General features: G+C 53.4%; 1 protein-coding gene and 1 non-coding gene across 2 annotated transcripts in view; both read right to left on the reverse strand.

The window, feature by feature from the left end:
- Positions 1-4,206: 4,206 nt before the first annotated feature.
- PBX4 (PBX homeobox 4) overlaps positions 4,207-22,493 on the reverse strand; it is a 38,572-nt gene continuing 20,285 nt past the window's right edge. The window contains 6 exon segments of the mRNA XM_007461115.1: positions 4,207-4,292; positions 6,833-6,943; positions 7,310-7,466; positions 10,432-10,567; positions 10,829-11,019; positions 11,294-11,538. Of these exon segments, the coding sequence (XP_007461177.1) occupies positions 4,207-4,292; positions 6,833-6,943; positions 7,310-7,466; positions 10,432-10,567; positions 10,829-11,019; positions 11,294-11,538 (926 nt within the window).
- TRNAG-CCC (transfer RNA glycine (anticodon CCC)) lies at positions 17,658-17,730 on the reverse strand. Its single transcript has one exon. It is a non-coding gene; the product is annotated as a tRNA-Gly (tRNA).

The following is a 22,493-nucleotide window of genomic DNA, read 5'->3' on the forward strand; positions in this document are numbered from 1 at the left end:
AGGGGGGAATAATGAGTAATGAGCAGGACTGGCTAAGGGAGTGGTCAGTGTTCCAAGGGCTCCTGCTGCTCTCCCAGCACAAGCCTCAGGGATTTCTAAACTGCAGACTGCCCAAGGGTATACAGAGAAATGAGAGATCGCTTCCCTGTCAACTACTGGATCCTTGGTTCCTTCCCCAGTGGCCACGGCTGTGACCTGTGTCTCCTTCCAGAGATACTTGGATACCCCCACCCCCCAATTTCAAAAATGGACACAAATGGTTATCCTTCCTACTTTTTACATTAATGCATTGTGGAGAAAAGCTACTTTAGTCTTTTGAATGGTTGTATGCTATTCCACTGCAGGGCTGAACAGCGTGATTTAAACAGTGCCCAAAGGACAGACATTTATTTTCATTTTTTTGCAATTACAAAAAATGTGGCAGGAAATGCATCATTTTGCATTCAGTTGTATGTTCCTGTAGAAAAATTCTTAGAAGGAAAACTGTTGAGGGAGAGGGTGTGTGCATTTTTAATATTAATAGATTCTAGAAAATTGCCATCTTGAGCAGCCATACTGATGAGCTGTCTCCCCAGAACTGCCTTCGGGCTCACAGCCTTGGCTCTGCCTGTCTCTCTCCTAAATGGGAGCCTGGGGCACAGGTCACGAAGCCTCTGTGCCTCAGTGTCCCCACCTGTTGCATGGAGGTGCCATCAGCACCCACTCTGCCAGCAGGGTGGTCTCAGGGGGTGCCAGGTGACTCCTCTGCGCTCTTGTAGTCCTTATAGCCCGATTAGTGTCATGTGGCCACATTTTAGGCATTTTTTTGAATAATGCAGTATGAAATGCTGGTAAAGTGTGACTTTATGTGCAGAATTTGACCTAGGGAGTTTCCTCAAATTACAACCCTCCGAGAGGGACTTCCCTGGCAGTCCAGTGGTTAAGACTAGGCGCTTCCACTGCAGGGGGCCCAGGTTCGATCCCTGGTCAGGGAACTAAGATCCCACATGCCGCGCAGTGCCGCCAGAAAACCGAAACAAACAAGCAAACAAAACCTCCAAGAGACTCAGCCAGAAGCTGGCAGCCGAGCCAACCATGAGCCGCATTCACGCCACAGCCACGAGAGCGCGCAAGTGAGCGGGAGGCTCCAGGGCCACCTGGGACCCACAAATTGCTGCTTTGTCTATTTCCTTTGGGACCGCGCTCTCCACCTCCTCTCCAGTGTCCACACGACCTGCCGTGGCACATCCCACCCTCTTGCTCCCACAGGACCTACCCGGCAGCTCTCCGCAGCACTGCCTCAGTTTCTCCACAAGGCCTCTGACGACCTCTTTGCCGCGAATCTCCTGGAGAGCTGACTGTGCTCTCTGATCCTCTGAGTCGCTGACTGTCTCTTGAACTAATCGGTGGCCCCATCGCTCCACTGAACCCAGGCTGCTCAGTCTGGCAGTCATTTTTCCATGTTGGTGGACCTTCACTTTCTGCTCCTGAAATCTGTCCTTCTGGCTTCCATGACATCCTGTCTTGGTTTTTGTCCCATATTCTGGCCTCTCTCAACTTCCAAATTTCTATCCTGAACAAGACTCCGATGTCGAGTTGCATGCACACCCCAAGCCTGTCAGTCCAGAGCTGAGCTACCTTCCCTCCGTGATGTCCCCGTCCAGTCTTCCTGTGGCTCAGACCACCCCATTCCTACTCAGCAGCAGGTCCCGCAGGTCTACCTTCACCCACGTCCCCCGACCCTAACCACCCCGGCCTGCACTTGACCACCAGCTGGGAGGTCGCAGGACCCTTGGACTCCCCTTTCCTGCAGTCTGTTCTCGATGCAGCAGCGGATCGTGAAGATGTGAGTCCCCCTGGGGTGCCCCCTGCTCACACCAGGCCTGGCCCCTTCCAAGGGCCGGCACCTCTTGCCCTCCCACTGGTGTGGGTACCTCGGGCAGCGCCCACCCTGCACCTTGGCATGCTCTCTCAATCACCTCCCTAAGGCCTTGTCTTAAGGCACAGTCCCCAATGGGATGTTGGCCATAAAGAGGAATGAAGCACTGACACACGCTATATATAAAATGGTGAACCGTGAAAACATGCCGAGTGAAAGAAGCGAGACACAGAAGGCCACACGTATGATTCTATGTATATGAAATGTCCGGAACAGGCAAATCCACAGAGACAGGAAGCAGATGAATGGTTGCCAGGGGCTGGGGAGGGGAAATGGGGAGTGACTGCTCATGGGGACGGGGTCGCCTTTTGGGTGGGCTGTACAACAGCCTCGACTGACCGAGACCCCCCCAGGCTGTGGGTTTGGGGTTGCCCAGCATCCTAACAGCTCCTGCTGGCAGGGATAGGGTGAAGAGCAGCTGGGAGCGCTCAGTGGAAAGGTCACAGATGCAGGGGGAGGTCCTGATGGCTGTCCCCCGCCCGCCCTGAAGGTTTGCAAGGCAGTGAGGGGAAGAAAAGAAGCACCAACTGTGCAGAGAGCCAGGCTGGGGGCGGGCTCGCAGAACAGCACCAAAGAGACTCGAACTGAGGGGCGTCGCGGGCACAGGGCTGCAAAGATGGGAACTACCTAAAATATCCAGCACTGGGGCTGAGGGGCTCCAGCCGTGGCAGTTCATTCACTGGAGGAAGATCCTCCCAGACACAGAGGCAGTGGCCAGTGCAAGATGCATCGTGTAGAGAGAAGCATGGTGTGCCAAGTGGGGACTCGTCTGTGGGGACACACCCAGACCGCCGCGGACCATCTTGGCAGGTCACCCTGAGGACAAGCATGCCGTGGGTGCCGGTGGAGAAGGGGCCAGGACCCGGACACGGTTGGCTGAGGTTGTATCACCTGCCTTAGATATCCATTTCCTGGTTCTTGAAAGCAACAGAAATGGAGACGTGGAGGGCAGTGTGGTGACAGGCCAGGTGAGAGCAGCCGGCTGCTGCCCAGAGGCCCATGGGTGTGATGGGTTGGGATGGGCAGATGTGCGGGGGGGATGGAAGCCAGAGGGGTTGGGGGCAGAGGTCCTCTGATCCCAGGAGACCACCGTGCTCAGTCTTTCGGGGTGCAGGCTGGGACCCCGCTGTGCTGCATGGCTGTGACCCAGCGGACCCTCACTCCCGCACCTCGTTTCCTGTCTGCAGCCCTCACTAGAGTGTCGGCGCCACGGTGGTGGCACCCGTGGGGGTTGGAGACAGGACAGAGGGATCTCTCGGGCATGGGGGCCCAAGAACCGGGAGAACGGTGATGCATCCAGCTGGCTAGGATCTGGGCGGAGCTGGTGTGGAGATGCACGGGAGTCAGAACACTCTGCGTCCAGAGATGAAACACTCTGGACAGAAGCTCAGATGCTGGTCATGGTGGCAGCTGACAGTGCGGGGTTAGGGCCGCGATGACACTGACTGACGGGCAGATACAGTGCACCTGCTCAGAGCCCCGAGCTGTCCTGAGCCCAGGTTCATTTAATTCTCCCAACAGCCCAGCTCTAGCATCTTCATTCCCGGTGAGGGGAAGAGAGGAGGAGACAGAGGGAAGGTCCCACCCGAAGGCTGACGCAGAGGAGGAACTGGGCGAGGAGACAGAGAGGGACATCCAGGAGCCAGGGGACTCGCAGCGCCGAGCCTCAGGCCGGCAGGATTTCAAGAGCACGGATGCAGGCAAGTGCTTGGGAAGTTTATCGTCTTAACGACATTTCAGCTGAAAATGGCAGAACTTGTATTAACGGGAAAAGGTGCCAAACCAACTCCCAGTAAAATTCTGAGCTCACAACAGACTTAAATCAAAACCGCATGAAAGGACACAGCGGAAGACAGTGTGGAAGGCAGTGTCCGGGCGAGTTGGCACACGGATGGACAAACGAGCAAACAGAGTCACAACCCGCCCAACTGCGCAGCTGCAGCCCTGCACCTGCGCGGTCAGCCATCGGCAGGAACAAATCTGGGAGTGAACGACATCGAAATTAAAATCAGTCCAAAATTGTAATGGGAGAATTTGTGCCAAGTCCTGGAAGAAACAATTCAGCCTTAACCATAAAATTACTGTAAAAAACACCAAACAGAGTTGGCAGAACGAGGAGTGTCTCAGCCCATTTCAAAGCCCAGCTGACAAGCAAAAGATGGTACCGGTGTCGCCTGCCGTCAGCTCAGGGAGCGCTGTCTGATGTCCATTCTGGGTTTTCTGAGGAAACATGAATTCCAGGGAACCAAGGCAGGTCACACCGTCCTCTTTTCTGCTCATCCCAACACTTAATTAGATGCGTCTGAGGTGACCCTGCCGGGGTCTCCAATAGGTGAAGCGGTCGACATTCGCCTCACCTGCCAGCCACCATGGCCTGAAAAGACAGAGACAGAGAGTCAGAGGGGGGCCGTGGGACAGATGACCCATCCGGCCCCCGCATCCCTGAGGTGGCCTAGAACATGCCGAGAACCGTGAGAGGAGCCAGGAGATGGGGCAGGGACAGAGGGGTCAGTCCTGGGTCACAGCTGGCCTTGCACATGTGTGTGCCTCCTTGGCAGGAACTGGCCTCCACTGGCTGGGCTCTGGCAAAGGACTGGCGGGGCATTGTGGCACACACTCCAAGGGTGAGGGAGACCCAGGCAGGCCCGGAGCTGACGGTGGTCCCCCAAACATCGTGGTGAGACGTGGTGAGCAGGAAGAGGCTCAGGAACCCAGCAGGACGCGGGCCTGGCTGGGAGTCAGGAGGGCAGCGCCCATGGCTGCAGGCGTGTGGGCTCTGTCGGCAGGGCGGGGATATATCAGGCACATGTGACCCTGGGATGTTTGTCCACAGGAGCCCCCCACAGTGGAAACCACTACTATTGGTAGTGGTTTGCAGCCCACGAGAGCAGAGCCTGCAACTCACAAGCTCCCCTTCACCTTCCTCATTCTTTTTTATTTTGTTTTATTTTAATTATATATTTATTTTATTTATTTGGCTGCCTTGGGTCTTCAATGCTGTGCGCAGGCTTTCTCTAGTTGTGGCGAGCGGGGGGCTACTCTGTTGCTCCACTGCGGTGGCTTCTCTTGCTGTGGAGCATGGGCTCTAGGCGTGCAGGCTTCAGTAGCTGTGGCTCGCAGCCTCAGTAGTTGTGGCTCGCAGGCTCAGTAGTTGTGGCGCGCGGGCTCTAGAGTGCAGGCTCAGTAGTTGTGGTTCACGGGCTTAGCTGCTCTGCGGCATGTGGGATCTTCCCGGGCCTGGGCTCAAACCCGTGTCCCCTGCATTGGCAGGCGGATCTTCCTGGACCAGGGCTCGAACCCGTGTCCCCTGCCTCGGCAGATGGATTCTTAACTACTGCACCACCAGGGAAGCCCCATTCACCTTCCTCATTCTTGAACTTTCCTTAACAGGCTGAACCCTCCTGCCTGCACCCTCTACCCCTTCCGACCCCACAAGGCCCAAGACCCTGCTCCTCACCCCCCCATCCCGTTCCCCCCTCCCCTGCCTCAGCTATTACCTCCCATGTGTCCCAAGGAGCTGCCACAGAGGACAGTGCTGGGCAAACAAATCAAGAGAATTCTTTCAAGGGCTGCCTCATCATGTGACACAGGGACACTGAGAGGCCAGCGTTGCTCCGCCCACCCTCAGTCTGAAAGCAACTGGGACAAGGATACTGGCCTCAGGGGGACACACTCTGCCCTTGGATGGACACCCATAGGCCTATGATCCCAGAAGGAGAACATGAGTGGTGAGGGGAGGGGTCCACTTGCAGGCCTGGGAGGTGAGAGGCTGGGGCCCAGTGTGGGACTGGGAGCCAAAGGGCAGCTCAGGGCCGAGGAGATGGCTCCCAGCTGGGGTGACCTCAGCCCCTGAGACTTGCTCTCTGGAAGAGCATCTATGCCTGTCCAGGGCAGGGGCCCACAGCACACGTGGGTGTCCACACCACAACCCCAACCTTCCTGCTTACTATGTGGGGTTGACAGGACCCCATGTCACAGTCCACGCAACACTCACCCCGATTCACTCTCACACGCTCACCCCTACTGTGCTTGAGGTGCTGAACCCTGGGCAAGGGCAGAGCCGGACAGGTCTGGCCACCTGGTGGTGTCAGAGCACTTACTCTGCTCAGGTGCTCATTATGGGCTGTGGGGTTGCCACAGTGATGGGATGTGCACTGCCTGGCACCGGGAGGCATCCATTCCCTGAACCTTTAAGAGGGGCTGGGGGTAAACGGGTGGGGGGTCAACTCCGAAGGAAACAGGTGGGCTGTGTAAGGCCCTGCCCACTGCCGCATGGCCTTGTCACACCTGCACCTGCGCAGCCTCTTCAGGACAACCCTGCGTAGGGGGTCGGGCCCCTGTGGCTGTCAGTGGGAGGCCGAGAGGCCCCAGGGACTGCGAGAGGGATGATGCCCTCTGATCCTGGCTGGCCTGGCACCTTGCCCCAAACCCTGAGAAAGTTCCTGAGGGCACATCCTGAGACAGCTGAGATCCATGGCTCATTTTCTTCCCCGATCTTCACTCTGGCCCAGCTCGCACCGGCCAAGGGGGCAGCCAGGATGGTGAGGCCATGGCATGAACGTGTTGAAGGGTCTGAGCCCAGTGGGGCTGTACCTTCAGACCGTCAGGGCCTCGTCTGCCCACCCTTGCCTTCTCCTGATGGGTACAGACACCATCGGGGAGGGAGGGCTCCTTCCCAATAGGCAAAGCCCTCAGCAGTCAACGAGTCCTGTGAGGCGTGAAGGTCTTTGCCGAGTGGGGCGCCACAGAGCTGGGCTCCCTGAGGCGGCTCTGCCAGCCTGCATTCGTCCCCATGATGGACTGAGACACGGTCGAGACAGCCGGTTCCGAGGACCCGCCACCCACCTGGGCTCCACGTCAGCCCTATCACTGAGTCCGGGAGCCCACAGGTGTCCTTGGGATTGTGCTGGAGACTCACCTAGCCCAGAAGGCTGCCTTCCCCAGGGGCGGGCCGGAGGGAGGCCAGCGTCTGCAGGGTGATAAGTGTGTCGCTGGTGCTGGTCATCGGAAAGGGACCAGAGGAACCTGGAGGGGCGGGAGGCGTCAGGACCAGTGTTCCCACCCTGGGAGTCACAGTGACTCCTCAGGTGGGACATACCAGACCCCCGGCCAGGAAGAGGCTGAGGAGGTGACTCCTACGGCTCCCTGCCCCTCCAGCAGCCCTGCGTGGGTGGGGAAACCAGACTTTTGGTAGGAACTTTCTGTCCCCACAGCACCTGCCTAGCCTGCCGGGACGTTTGACTTCACCGGGATAATCACTAATGGGAACAGAAACCTCACTGTAAATAGAGAAAAGAGGCATACGCAGGGACCAATCTGCTTCTCCAGATGCAGCTCAGTGGGCCCGGCCACATGGGAGTGACTGACCCTGGGCTGGGCAGCCTTACTGACTGGAGCTGGGCCTCAAAGGGCAGCTGGCCTGGCTGCCCGGGCCCCTGACATCAGTGGTGTCCTCTGCCATCTTACCTGTGTAAATGGTAGCCTCTTCTTGAAACTTCCCCATGTTTTTTTTATACTGGATTCTTTTGTTGCCGAACCAGTTGGAGACCTGTGGACAGGCAGAGATGGAAGTCACTGGAAAAAACTGACCTCGTGATGAGACGCGATGTGGACAGACAGCCGGGGGGAACATCACTGAGTGACAATGCGTGGCGCTGGGGCTGGGTGAGAGGCTGGGACTGAGAAGGTGGCACTAATGAACTGTGGGCCCAGGGAAACGTCTGCAGTGTGTTGGTGACACCCTGGACCTGGCGTGGCTTATAGGAGAGGGGAGAGCTGGAAGGAAAACAGGCATGTGTGTGACACACTCAGAGAGACGAGTGTTTGCTCACTGCGGCAGCAGGCAACAGACTGAACACTGATGTGGGAGACGCATCAGTAACCACATTTCTGGGAATGCAATTTAAGCAAAGAACACAGTTGAATCCAAAACTTATCAAAGGATAAGGACCACATGACAGGGCAGGGGAAGAAGCTGAGCACTGAGCTGAGGGCCTGTTTTTAGTCCCCAAAGCCAGTTAGGAGGGAGCTGCAGTCACATGCATCCTGTAAGCAAGGGGCCAGCCCAGGGACTAGAGGTCTGAGCCCAGCTCTGACTCCAAACCTGCACCGAGACCTCCAGGGCAGGGCTTCTCCCTGTGGGTCACTCTCTGGGGGGCGTCCTGGGCACTGAGGGTGCTGAGCAGCACCCCTGGCCTCCACCCACCAGATGCCAGTAGTGTCCTCCCCTCCCCCCGAGAGTTGTGATAATGAAAATGTCCCCTGGGGGCAGAATCGTCTGGGTGAGACCCTGGGCAGTGCCTTCCTAAGAGCATGGAGACATATTCCAAAGTAAGGCACCCGGCCCTGCAGTGAAAGGTATGTATTTTAATGAACAGAAATAAACAGTTGAGTTACATGGCAGCACTGTGGATGGAGGACTTTTCTCCTCTAAAAACCTGTTTTTTTTGTGTGTGTGTGGTACGCAGGCCTCTCACTGTTGTGGCATGTGGGCCTCTCACTGTTGTGGCCTCTCCCGTTGCGGAGCACAGGCTCAGGACGCACAGGCTCAGCGGCCATGGCTCACGGGCCCAGCCGCTCCGCGGCATGTGGGATCCTCCAGGACCGGGGCACAAACCCGTGTCCCCTGCATCGGCAGGCGGACTCTCAACCACTGCACCACCAGGGAAGCCCAAAACCTGGACTAAGTTTGCAGAAGAATGGCAGTGAGCAGTTTTCCATGTTGAATTCAACTGGCATTTTAGAGGGACAAAGAGCAAACTTCCCGTGTGGGTGAGGGAGGGTGGCTGCCGGGAGCTGGTCCGGGCCAGGGTCCACCCTCTCCATGGGGTGTGTCCCGACACCTCATACAGGAGTGGGATGCCCTCTCCACCAGCTGTAGCTCGGAGCCACTGGCCACTCCCTGCCCAGTCACTCTGGTCCCTTTGGCTCACACAGCTGCAGCCGCCTGGGTTTCTGCGCGTTGCCCTGTCCACGGGCTCAGCTCTCCCGCCCTTTCCCCCTCGGGCCTCCTCACCCTGGAGTTGCAGCTGATCCTGTCCTGAAAACGTCTGTTGCCTCATCTGCAACACCCTTTGCCCTAATGGTGCTCTCCCTCCCCCACTATTTCCTCCTTAGGCGAACCTCACAGCCTACACCACATCTGTATCCCAAATTCTGAGCCCTCCCTCAGCTGTCAGACATTTCCAGCTGGAGGACCTGCCAGAGTGGGGAGGGGCTCCCAGCACAGAATTCTGCTGCTGGTGGACGGGGTCTCAGGGCCCGGCCACAGAGCAGGAGTCACTGGAATGTGGCCGGTGCTTTTCAAACTTTTGTTTGCAACGAACCCTCTCCTGAGATAAAGTTGAGACCCAAGACCCATGTGCTCTCTGGGGGTGCCAGGGCTTGAAGTGAATCTGGCCGTTTTTAGACAACTGCTCATGGTGACAAACAAGCTGCCATGCCTCCCACTTCTTTTGGGCCTCGAAGCCCCAGAGGTGCAGCCCTCACTTCAGCTCCAGCCAAGGTGCTGAGGACACCGCAGCAGTTCCAGGGTGAGTGAGGTCTCATGTGACCGGGACACCTGTGAGGCTTTGCTGCCTGTGTGACCCTGCAGGGTTCCTGAGTGCCCTTGTCCCCAAGTCACTGCTGGACTGGGCAGGGACCAGAGCAGAGGGTGGTGACGGAGGGCACAGGCTGACTGGGCTAGAAACTCAGCCCCTCCAACTGCACAGTGGGAGCAGCCCTCCCTGTAGCCGGGGGTGGGGTGCCGTGCCCTGACCCCCACACTGCCCCACGGGTGTGGCCTGGTCCTGCCTCTTGCTTGTGGGCTGCCTGCACTTACTGTTCTCACTTTAAAGCCTTCGGAAATATTTCTTGGGTTCTCGTCTTAGCCCCGCCACCTTACCCCAATTCCAGTGAGGACAGTGGTGGTCCCGACTACCAAGGTTGCCCAAGGTTGTCCAGGTCCCTTCTCTGATCTGCACCACCATTCCCCCTCTGGAGCCAGATGTCGTCTGTCTTGTACCCCCAGACACACACACTGGACTGTTTGAGAAACAAGAAGGCAATGCACGTGCCTGAATTTATCCCAGGATAACTGAATCAGTACTTAAGCACAAGAGCTGGTCTAGCACTTTAAGTCCTAATTTTCTTCCAAGTTCTTTTTCTTCTCCTAAGCTCATACCCCACCCCTGTTACGCAACACAGCACATCCCTCTGTTAGGAGAATATTAAATCCTAACGACTACAGTCCACTGAGTACCTCATGATACACTCTGTGGTGTCACCTCCAGGACCGCACACTCCACACCAGTCGCCTCAGCGAGTCCCTACACCTGGTGGGTGTGGCTTCCCGCCTGAGGCCCACGTTCATAGCCCAGACCCGGGACCTGAGCCCAGTCAGGCCGACTGGGAGCCTGCATAACCGGCTCCTGCCCCACACATTTCACCAACTTCCCTGGGTGTCCTCCTCACTGGGCTGAACTTTCCCTCCCTTCTGGGTTCAGGGAGGTGTGGCAGGAAAGGACTGTCACCTGGGAGACCGTGATGCCACCCTTCCTGGCCAGCTCTTCTTTGGTTTCTTCACTGGGGTAAGGGTTGCTCAAATGGGAATAAAAATATTCATTCAGCACTTCCGTGGCTTGCTTGCTGAAATTCTGCTGCTTACGCCTGTGAAGACAGACAGCCTCAGCCGGGGATCGTACATGGGGCCTCATCCTCGTCTCTGATTCCCTAGAGGTTTTAAGAGCAGCAGTCAGCACTTCAGTCGCCTTCCAAGAGGCTGTGTGAGGGCTACACCTGCAGCTGTGGCCACAGCCCCTGCACAGGCTTGGAGGCCCCCAGAACTTAGACCCAAGCCAGCACTGACTTAGGTTCCTCTTCCTAAGAGCTGACCCTGGGGTCATAGGCCGGGGGTAGGTAGGGCCTGACCTGGCATCGAGGAACCTCGAGCGCAGGGTCATCACGGCCTCGCAGGTGCTCTGCTTCAGCTGTATCTGGACGCTGTTGAACTTGCCGTGGAGGATGCCCACCACATGCTCGATCTCCTTGGGTGAGACAGGCCTTATCCTGCTCTGCTCCCGGAGAAGGTTGGTGACATGCGTGGTGAACTCACAGCAGGCCTGGGGTGGGGAGACAAATGCCAGCCGGTGACTACCCAGCAGGCTGTCCCGGGGCTCCATGTGGGACCAGCCACCTGCCCCCCGAGGTTCCCGCACAGGCTGGCTACTGAGAAGTGAAGGCAAAAGGCTTCCAGTAAAATCGGCCACCTTTGCTGTGAGACCAAGTGTGTGGACTCCCTGCTCTGGGCCACCAAAGGCAGGCAGTTAGCGCTCCACGTTTTGCTTTGACAAATGCGCATTCACATGACAGAAACTCTTCCTGCAGAAAGATCACCTGTTCATATTTCTCTAGCTCAGAGTGGTAAATCTGTAGGATCTGGGACAGCTTGGCCCTGTAGTCAGAGTGCTCAAGGCCACTGTCATTTGGACAGCCACCTGGTGTTGCTGTGCTGACCGCCGCCTGTGCTCCTCTTCGTTGCTTCTCCGGCCTGCATATGCCCTCGGCCAGCAGCATGTTATCCAGCTTTTGGAGCTGAGCGTCGGGGGGACCCTCTTCTGGAATGCCACGAATGTTCAACCCTGGGTAAGAGAGGAGACACTGAATCAGTGTCTGTTGTTGGAATAAAAACCACCACAACAGAGTGTTAGCACTGGCTTCGTGTCTGAACACTTTTCACGGAACCCTTGAGGGGAAAGAAAGACTTCATCTGATAACAGACATTGAGTAACCCATGTGACGCTGGTCCAGGTGCCGTGCTTAGGAGCCCAGTCCGGGTGGCGGGAATGCAGGGGGCACACTGACCACAGCTCACAGCCCACAGTTGGGTGTGTGTGTGGGCCCACAGGGCAGGGGCAGGGTGGCACTGTGTGCTGGAAAGCCTGAAGCCCTGAACTTTGCCTTCAGATGGGAGAGGAAGCACGTTCCAGACACACACACTAGCACAGGCAGGGATACGAAGGCTAGTGGCCGCCTGGCTTCAGGCAAGGCCGTGCTGCTGTGTGTCTGAAACTGAGCCCCCCAAAACCGAGTTCCCTTACTGAGTTTGACTAGTTTCTCTATCTAAAACTTCATTCCCTTTCTTGTCCCCTTTGACCTCAGTCCTGTGCTAACTGAACACTAATCAATCACTCAGATGACTAAAATTGCTGTTGTTGATAACATCATTAGCGTGCTAAAATTGCTATTATAGATATCGTCATTAATGTACAAACTCAGGTTATGTCTCCAGGGCAAGATGAGCTAACAGACCCCTAAGCCATGGACCCACCTGGTCAGCGAATCATAAACCAGAGACATCCTGATTCCCAAAACTACGATTATGAAATGTCACAAGATGATGATTAATTCCAGCCTCTCTGTTCTTCCCCTTAAAAAAAAACAAAAAAACCCTCACTCAAAGACCAAGGTGGAGTAGATCTGAGGCTTGTCTCCCACTCCCTTGCTTGGCGCCCTGCAATAAACACTGTACTTTCTTTCGCCACCGCCCGGTGTCAGGAGAGTGACTTTGCTTTTCAGGAGACTGAACTTTGGTTTGGTAACATGTCTATTATGTCTGTTTGTGTTTCCTGTGTGTGTGTTGGGGGGAGGGTTGTTGCTATAAAGTCAGAGAGGAAAAGACTGATCCAGAGGTGCCAGAGAAGATGAACTAACCCACTGAGAGATCTTTTTTTAAAAATACATTTATTTATTTATTTATGGCTGTGTTGGGTCTTCGTTGCTGTGTGCGGGCTTTCTCTAGTTGTGGCCAGCGGGGGCTACTCTTCGTTGCAGTGTGCAGTCTTCTCATTGCGGTGGCTTCTCTTGTTGCGGAGCACGGGCTCTAGGCATGCGGGCTTCAGTAGTTGTGGCTCGCAGGCTCTAGGGCGCAGGCTCAGTAGTTGTGGCACACAGGCTTAGTTGCTCCGCGGCCTGTGGGATCTTCCTGGACCAGGGCTTGAACCCGTGTCCCCTGCATTGGCAGGTGGATTCTTAACCACTGCGCCACCAGGGAAGTCCCCCACAGAGAGACTTTAAGCAGAGAAACAAGATGACTGGCTTTACAACATGGAGAAGCCACCACAGCTGGACTGAGAGAGTGACGTGCTCGAGAGCAGGACTGGACGGGCAGTGAACGGGCAGGGGAGGCGTTGGGGGGAGCTGCTGCTGTCCGAGGGGATGCAGGTCAGCTACAGGGTGGCCAGAGGGTGAGGCCCCAGAGTCTGTGACCACCAGATGTGGGTGTGAGAGAAAGGAAGAGGCTGTGACCACTCCCACATTCGCCCTGGAAGGTGCCAATTTTTCCCAAGCACAGCACACAAAGCAGCAGGCAGGCACGTGAAAAAATGGCATCAGCCTGGTCCCTGACCCAGATAAGCATGAACGTCCAGGTGGCTGCAAGGCAGCTGCTTCCTGGGAGCTGGGGCTGAGCTGACCAGTTTGGGTGGGAAACAGGTATTCATGAGTCATCGGCGTGTGGTGTGTGGGAAATCCATACGTATCCACCTGTACCTGCAGCTACACCTATGAGAAGGCCATGCCCCTGAATACTAGAAAACCAGCATTTCAAGAACAGGCAAAGGAGGAGACGGAAAGTTATCGGGTAGGTGGAGGAAAAACCAGAAGTGTCACAGAGGGGTGAAAACATGGGCTTGGTCATTAGGGGAACGCGTTAACCTCTGCAGAAGCAGGGTAAGGTGGGGTACAGCCTGACTAGCAAGTTCCAGAGGAGCACAGGAGACAGGCAGTACAGGGAAGAGGCTGCTGCAGGGGTTACAGAGCGAGCTCGGGTCTGAGGAGGGTGGTCTTGCAGGACCTGTGTCTTCTTTGCTTTTTCAGTGACAGAAGAAACATCTGTGGCTACAGAGGAAAAAAGATTGGGGGGTGGTTCCTGATGGGAGGCAGGGAATGGAGAAGGAGGTAATGATATAGGATATCCATCTAGCTCTGACTTTCTGGAAAAACAAAGTTTAAAGTGTTTTCTTGGAAACAGGCTCTCCATACTATCAGCTACTAACTGACTCAAGTGCCCAAATAAAAATTGAGTTTAGGGAATTCCCTGGCGGTCCAGTGGTTAGGGCTCAGCGCTTTCACTGCTGTGGCCCGGGTTCAATCCCTGGTCGGGGAACTAAGATCCTGCAAGCTACGTGGTGCAGCCAAAAAAAAAAATTGAGTTTAATCCTATCATATGGATATTTACTCATTAATCATGTGCCCTTTTCTTGTTCCCTACGTAACAGGTTAACCTTTTCTGTCAAAAACTCACCAGTGAAAATTGAAGGCGCTCAAGACATATCCTTGCAGGAATTTTCTTCACATGCAGGGAGCTTTACCTCCTTATGTTTGGGGACCCTCAACTCACCCAGGAACCCTTGCCACTTAACTCAGTCCCACTGGGTTATAATGTGGCTTTTTCTGAAAGAACTAAAGGAAAAGTGCCCCTTTTATCAGTTGCTGGCCTTCCAGTTCAGAGACCCAATTCTCTAATAACCTTACTTCGTCTTCAAGAAGCACCAGATGTAAACGCTGGGCACTCCTGGACAGAGTTGACCTGTGCAGCCTGATCCCTGTAAAGGCCCACACCCTCCTAACCATTCCTAACCCAAAGTAGATAATGGACGTCCTCCTCCCTCAGGCCCTCTGTTTGCAAATCCTATTGATTCAAACTCCATGATCAACCCACCATCCATCCCCTCCCTTAATGCCACTGCTGGAACCCTGCTGCACTGACCCCTCTCCTGCCCTCCATGACCTGTGAGGAAATGCCTCCCCTCTGATCCACTGTACACACCAGCAAGCCAACTACCTTCAAACACTGTGCTCATCATGCCACTCTTTTGTTCAAAGACTTCAAACAGGGCCTGCATCCACCTAAATTAAAGCCTAGACTCTGACACCTCGTACTCAGGGTCTTTCGTGACAGCCTTCTAAACCCACCTTCATGAACCTTCCCTCTGCTGGGCCCTTCATGGCCCTTTGCAGCACAGCAGATGCTCTGCGACCGTCTCAGGCTTACTCAGCAGCTCGTCCCTGAGCACCCGTGGTTGCGGCTGGGGCTCAGGAGTGACCCGAGAGGGACACACAGCACCCTGTCCCACCCCAGAGGGCCCCCAGCACACCCTGACTCTGGGGCTGGAGAGGCCACCTCCACAGCTTCCATCACAGCTTCCGTCATTACAATTAGGGGCAGGAATGGTCCAGGCTGGACATGCGGGGCATGTGCACACCTGTATGTGTTCATGCGTGTGTGACTCTGGGCTGCTCAGGAGTGCGTGGCAGTCTTTCATTCTTTTTTCTTGGCCGTGCCACATGGCTTGTGGGATCTCAGTTCCCTGACCAGGGATTGAACCCGGGTCACAGCAGTGAAAGCGCCGAATCCTAACCACTAGACCACTAGGGAACTCCCCTTTTGTTCTTTTATTTATCCAACAGTAAGCATCTGAGAGTCTATCACAAGCCAGGTACCCAACCAGGTGCTGGAGATTTTAAAAAATACACCAAAAAACCACGGGACTTACTGTCCTCAAATGAAAGCTCTCAAATTACAAAGAGAACACCATTTTCTCATATCTCTTTACGGGGTATGTGTTGGTGTGGCCTTTTTTGGAGGGGAGGTTTGAAATGCCGATTAACACAGAAAAAGCACATATCCTTTGATCTTGATCAGAACTCTGTTCTGCGAAGTTACCCTAGAGGAACACTGACCCCTGTAGATGCTGTATTTACAGGACACTCATAACCACCCCATAACTGTGAAAAACCAAAACCGCCCAAATGCCCATGAATAAGGAGACAATATGCCTGTCATACCCCAGGCCCTGTGGTGTTAACAGTGCGTATGTTATGACCAGCATTCATGAGCTACAAGCTTTGTTTCTTTAAAGCTGTATATTTTTGCGAATGTATGTGTATGAGAAAAAGCAAAACTTAAAAAAAGTTACCCTGTGCCTTAGTCACCAGGACTGGTCCCAGCTGTGGACACGGCCGTGCCGAGTGCCTTTGCCTTCTGTCAGCGAGCGGCCCCTTGCATGCGGCGCTGCCTCTCCCTCAGCACCGCGTGTCTGTCTCCCAGCACACTGTCCCTGCCTGATTATGGTCATTAGACACTCGTTACCGTCAATTACAACAAGCTCATTTCCGGTCCCAGGGGTGCTCCTCAGCTCCCCCAGGGCCCTCGACTGGCAGGCGGGAGGCTTTGGAGACCAGGAGCTCAGCTCAGGGACACTGTCAGTTGGAGACACTCAGATGAGGTGGTGGGATCTAAAACAGAGGCACTTCCACCCAAACCACCAAATTTCTTTATGTTCCCAATTTACTGTGGGTATAAAAAACTCCAGTAAACCAAACAAGGAAGTAAAATAAAACTATGAATATCAACACATTATGTTTTTTCTAAGAAGCAATATGGAACTGCTATGGACTGAATTGTGTCCCCCCAAATTCACATGTGGACCCCCAATGTCTATGTGGAATAGGGCCTGTGAGGATGCAATTAAAGTCCAATGAGGGGCTTTCCTGGTGGCTCAGTGGTTAAGAATCTGCCTGCCAATGCAGGGGACACGGGTTGATCCCAGGCCTGGGAAGATCCCACATGCCATGGAGTAACTAAGCCCATGCACCACAACTGCTGAGCCTGCTCTCTAGAGCCCGCGAGCTGCAACTACTGAAGCCTGCGTGCCTAGACCCCATGCTCTGCAACGAGAGAAGCCACTGCAATGAGCAGCTCACGCACCACAAGGAAGAGTAGCCCCTGCTCGCTGCAACGAGAGAGAGTCTGCGCACAGCAACAAGGACCCAACACAGCCAAAAAAAAAAAATTCAGTGAGGTCATAGGGGTGGGGCCCTAATCCATAAGACTGTGGCCTTCTAAGCAGAGGAAAAGAGACCTCTTCCTTATTCCATTCCCCTTGTGAGGACACAGCGAGAAGGCATCTGTCTGGAAGCCAGGAAAAGAGCCCTTACTGGGAACTGAACCAGCCCCAGAAAATAATAAACCAATGAGCAGCTGTGTTCCAATAAAACTTTATTTACCAACACTGTGGTCTGCAACCCTGCTCCACAGTATGCGTGTCACAGAGCCTAACTTGGGTCTGAGGAAGAACCTACATGCATGCAGGTCCGGGTAGGTCAGCGCACCTCTGAATCACTGCCTTCAGGTACCCCCCTTCCTTGGAATCCCCTCTGGATCCTGCCCCTTCTCTTGACAGTTTTCCTTCTGTGGGTGCAGTATGAAGGATGAGATTTTAGCTTGTTTTGTTCAGTCCTAATCTAGATCAGGACTCCTTGAAAGGTGGTGTCTGGTTTGCCCTCCGTCTATGGAAAGGCCAACACAGACAGAGAGGTTGCACATAGAAACCTTTATAGCAATGTGACAGAGTAATTTCATGTCTGTTGACTCTAATGAGACTTTTGGGTTGTTTTTTTTTTTTTTTTTTTTTTGCGGGCCTCTCACCACTGTGGCCTCTCCCGTTGCGGAGCACAGGCTCCAGACATGCAGGTTCAGCGGCCATGGCTCACAGGCCCAGCCGCTCCGAGGCATGTGGGATCTTCCCGGACCGGGGCACGAACCCACGTCCCCTGCATCGGCAGGCGGACTCTCAACCACTGCGCCACCAGGGAAGCCCCTTTTGGGCTTTTTATTTGGCTGCTCTGTGTCTTAGTTGCGGCATGCGGGCTCTTAGTTGTGGCATGCGGGCTCTTAGCTGTGGCATGTGAGATCTAGTTCCCTGACCAGGGATCGAACCCAGGCCCCCTGCGTTGGGAGCACAGAGTCTTAACCACTGGACCACCAGGGAAGTCCTGAGCTTATTCTTTTGTATGCCTGCTTCGTTTTTCCTTTCCTTGTCCTAGTTCATCTTGCTTGTATTTCACACTGGTACTGGGCGGTGGTGAGCCAAAACCCTGCAGCCTGAGCAGACTGTGGCTGGGTCACTACCGGAGGCTGTGGGTATGTCCCGGAGATGCCCGGGCCCCAGGTGCAAGCTCTGGGTGTGGGACAGTCCAGAAGTGACCCTCCTGACACATTTGTAGGATGCCTGCCTCCCTGTGCATCACTACAGTCATCAGTCGTGGGACAGAGACAGTGCTGCCACCTGGAAAGAGCCTGTGAGGGTGTCCTGAGTTCCAGAGATGAGATGCTGAGGGAAAGCCCTGTGCACAGGAAAAAGGCTCACTGCAGGCGTTCCCATCGAGTGGACACAGAGATGCTAAGTGAGGAGGAGGGGGCCAGGACCGGGTTGTAAAGGAAGAGCAATCCATCCTCATGGGAAGATCTATTTAGTGAGAAAGCGAGGGCCCTGAAACCCCGAGGATGCCAGCTTGGTGGCATCACAAATGTGGCAGGAACACAGACTGTGGGCGCTTCCCTCACAGAGAAGCAGCCCAGGTTCCCCAGCCCAGGAGTGAACACCTTAGCCGAGGCAACAGCATGGGAACATACCCCCAGAGACCCACCTGCCCGCCCGCCCACCCCACCTCTACCCAGGGCCCTGAGGACCACATCTGTCTCTCTACAGCTGTGTGGAACAACCCTCTTCCCTAGGGACCGTCGCTGTCTTGTTCACTGCCTTGGCTCTGGTTCCTGGAACGAGCCTGGCCTCACAGAATCATGGCCCAGAAATAGGAACTTGTGCTAAGAAATCTCTCCTCAAAGGCCACCAGGACATTTTATGGACCAGTGCTATCAGGCCCTCAAGGAAGAGAGAGCCCCTTTCTGCAACAAACTGTTTCGGAGAAAGCCACCCACTCACCAGACGGAGAACTCAGGGCGGGACCTCATGGGGAAGTCACAGCCCAGCACATTCATGACCAGAGCCAAAACAGCAAAGCAAATGACCAGCAACCCGAAGTCAACAGCATCTGTGTGCATGCACAGGCACAAACATGAATCATAACCAAGAAGATTTATCTCTCAACATAGGTGCTTCCAAAATCTGTCAGTAAAAATCATCAACGCCAATGAAAATCAGTGTAAATGAATGTAAATGAAAACCTATCAAAGTAAAGCATCACAGTAACCACAAGGAGAAAAACTATAGCTCAAAGGATGCAGAAAGAAACAAACTGAATGGGGCTTCCCTGGTGGCGCAGTGGTTGAGAATCTGTCTGCTAATGCAGGGGACACGGGTTCGAGCCCTGGTCTGGGAGGATCCCACATGCCGCAGAGCAACTAGGCCCATGAGCCACAACTGCTGAGCCTGCGCGTCTGGAGCCTGTGCTCCGCAACACGAGAGGCCTCAATAGTGAGAGGCCCGCGCACCACGATGAAGAGTGGCCCCTGCTTGCCACAACTAGAGAAAGCCCTTGCACAGAAACGAAGACCCAGCACAGCCAAAAAAAAAAAAACAAGAAACAAACTCATTCAAACAACACCCACTAATGATAAAAATCCTTAGCAAACGAGGAACAGAAAGAACCCTCCTTAACCTGACAATGGGCATCTCCCTAAACCACACACACACTTGGACTTACTGGGGACCCTTTAGAGGCACTGCTTCGAGTGAGACACGGGCAGGCTCTGTGTAAGTGTTGGTCGAGCGGATGGGACCAGAGTCTGGGAAGGGACAGACGGGCAAGGTAAAGAGGGGAGATGTCACCCACTTGCAGGTTGAAGGGCATTCTTGTGTGACTGGAGTCACCCGGGGATCACCGATGTCACCGACAACTCCCCCCTCCCCCTCCCCCTTGCCCCTAAATTGGCCTCCAGGTGGGGTTGGTGCTGAGCAATGGCATTCTGACCAGCTGGCCACCCGCACTGTCAAGGGCCCTTTAAATGCTTGTTTCCGGGGGATAACTTGGAACACAGCCTGTTGGTGTGGAGAACTGCCTGCATTTACCTTTGAGCCAACGTCCCCCAGGTCAGTTCTTTAAGCAACATTCTAGATGAAGCCATGTTTTAAGTCACTGGACTTTCTCGGTCCCACAGGACTTTGCAAGGAATATCCCTTTAGCAAACTCTCATCGGTTTCTGAAATCACAGCTGACATGCACATTAGATATTCATCAGACGGCGGGAGTATAACACTATGCAAATTCCTATCAATTCTAATTAATCCTTAATTAAAATATATCACAACCTAAGTGCTGAAACCTCAACCAAATATGCAAATTAATTCTCATTTCAATATACTTTTGCATTTGTTAATTTAAGGCCTGCGATTCTGTCATAAACTAGTGTATGAACTGCTGATGCTCAGTAAAAACGGCATGCAGTTTGCCTAGGTTTTTTTTCCTGTGGCAACAGGGCAAAAGGGAAAGACAGCAAAATGCTGTAATAGAAAATGCAGCCAAGTAAAACGTCTAGAAAATTAGTCCACGCTCTCCTGTGAGGCTTTGGGAACATTTAAGAGCAACAGCTAAGAAAAACAGCACTTATGGATGGCTTCTGTCTACATTAAACAATCTTATTTCTCATCCAAAGAAATGCTTTAATTTCAACTGAACAATATCTAGAAGCTTCCAAAGCTGGGCTACCATCACCCAAAGGTACGACCTTTATTTTGCCGAGTCCTGCACAGGGAGGTGACCAGACCAGCAATACGCACAACCATGTCCTACCCATTCCCAGGCTGGAAATCAGACTTTTAGGCCGGCCAAGGCCCTAACTTCCCTAAGAGGGATTGTCCCAGGGACTGATGTTAAGCAGGTTCTAGGTGACAGTAAAAAGGAGCATTTTCTGTTAAGAGAGATTAGTCACTTTCACACCATCACCAAGTTTACTGATAGCTACTGTATGCCAAGCCCATAACAGGGTTGGGACACTGCAGGCACGCCTGTGCTTTTGCGGGTAACAGATGCTGCATGAAATTAACACATAGGATAATTTCAGTGGATGGTTAAGCCCTAAGAAGAAACCTGAATAGGGTGACAGATGCTGCAAGAAAGTGCTGCTTCACAAGAATCTGTGTACTAAGGCCTTAAGCTATGGGCCCCCAACTGAAATCCTTCAGTCCTTGATTGGTTTTTATAACAGCTTTATTGAGAAATAATTCATGTGACATACAACTCACCCATTTCCAGTGAATAACTCAGTGGTTTTCAGTACATTCACCAGGTTGTGCAACTACCACCTAACTTTTTCACTACCTCAAAAAGAGACCCTGTCCCTGTTAGCAGTCATTCCCCATTCCCCACCCTAGCCCCTGGCAATTGCTAATCTCTTTCTCCCTCTTCTGGACATTTCACATAAATGGAACCACACACTATTGTGGACTTTTGTGTCTGGCTTCTTTTACTCAGAATAAAGGTTTTTTGTTTTTTTTTAATTGAACTATAGCTGATTTACAATGTTTCAGGTATACAGCAAAGTGATTCAGTTTATCTATATCTGTATCTATATCTTTTTCAGATTCTTTTGCATTATATGTTATTACAAGATATTGAATATAGTTCCCTGTGCTATACAGTAGGGCCTTATTGTTAGCATAAAGTTTTTTTTTTCTTTTAAAAAATTTATTTTTGGCTGCGTTGGGTCTGTGTTGCTGCGCATGGGCTTTCTCTAGTTGCGGTGAGTGGGTGGCTACTCTTTGTTGCAGTGCACAGGCTTCTCACTGCCGTGGCTTCTCTTGCTGAGGAGCACGGGCTCTAGGCACGCGGGCTGCAGTAGTTGTGGCACATGGGCTCAGTAGTTGTGGCTCGCGGGTTTAGTTGCTCTGCAGCATGTGGGATCTTCCCGGACCAGGGCTCGAACCCGTGTCCTCTGCATTGGCAGGCGGATTCTTAACCACTGTGCCACCAGGGAAGCCCTAGCATAAAGTTTTTAAGGTTCATCCATGTTGTAGTTTGTGTCAGAAAACTTCATTCCTTTTTATGGCTGAACAACAGTCCATTGTACAGATGGACCACATCTTGTTTCTCTAGTTATTATCATGGACGTTAGATTTTTTTCATAATCCTTGATTTTTCTATTCGTCTATACTAATCCACCTGTCTGTCCAATAGAACTTTCCCAATGATGGAATGTTCTAGATCTGCACTAATATGGAAGCCACTAGCTACATGTGGCTGCTGAGCACTTGAGATGTGGCTAGTGTGGCTGAAGAACACCTTATTTAATTATCCTTGATTTCAATTAATTCAAATGCAAATCACCCCTGTGGGATGGGCCACAGTCAATAGCTGCAGAGGAGCTATGTAGGCTGATCAGAATCGGAGGCTTGATTCATGAGTCACCTAGAGCCTGTGGAGCTGAGAAAGGACACTCCAAGCAACCTGAAAAATAACCCCCCAGCTCTAGGAGGTCCGCCCACTGCACGGCCACAGCGAAATACCGCACAGGGGTCTCAGCCCCAGGTCCAGCCAAACACAAAAGGGATCTGAATTCTGGAAGAAGTCACACATCGGCCCGAAGGGTAGTCGTTGGACAGACCCAACCAGAAAGCTGAAGCTACTGATCAAGATGTTGCAACTGCAACAGACCTGAGTGGCAGGGGAGGAAGGGAAACAGAGGTAAAAAAAAACCCGCTGGATTACTTATGCCTGAGAGCTCCCAGCCAGGCCCAGGAACAGTGGTGAGGAAATAGGAGGGCAGTCCTTTGTGTGAGAGTTATTACATCCACTT

This window comes from Lipotes vexillifer, unplaced genomic scaffold, assembly GCF_000442215.2.
Source record: "Lipotes vexillifer unplaced genomic scaffold, Lipotes_vexillifer_v1.1 scaffold469, whole genome shotgun sequence".
NCBI classification, from domain to species: Eukaryota; Metazoa; Chordata; class Mammalia; order Artiodactyla; family Lipotidae; genus Lipotes; species Lipotes vexillifer.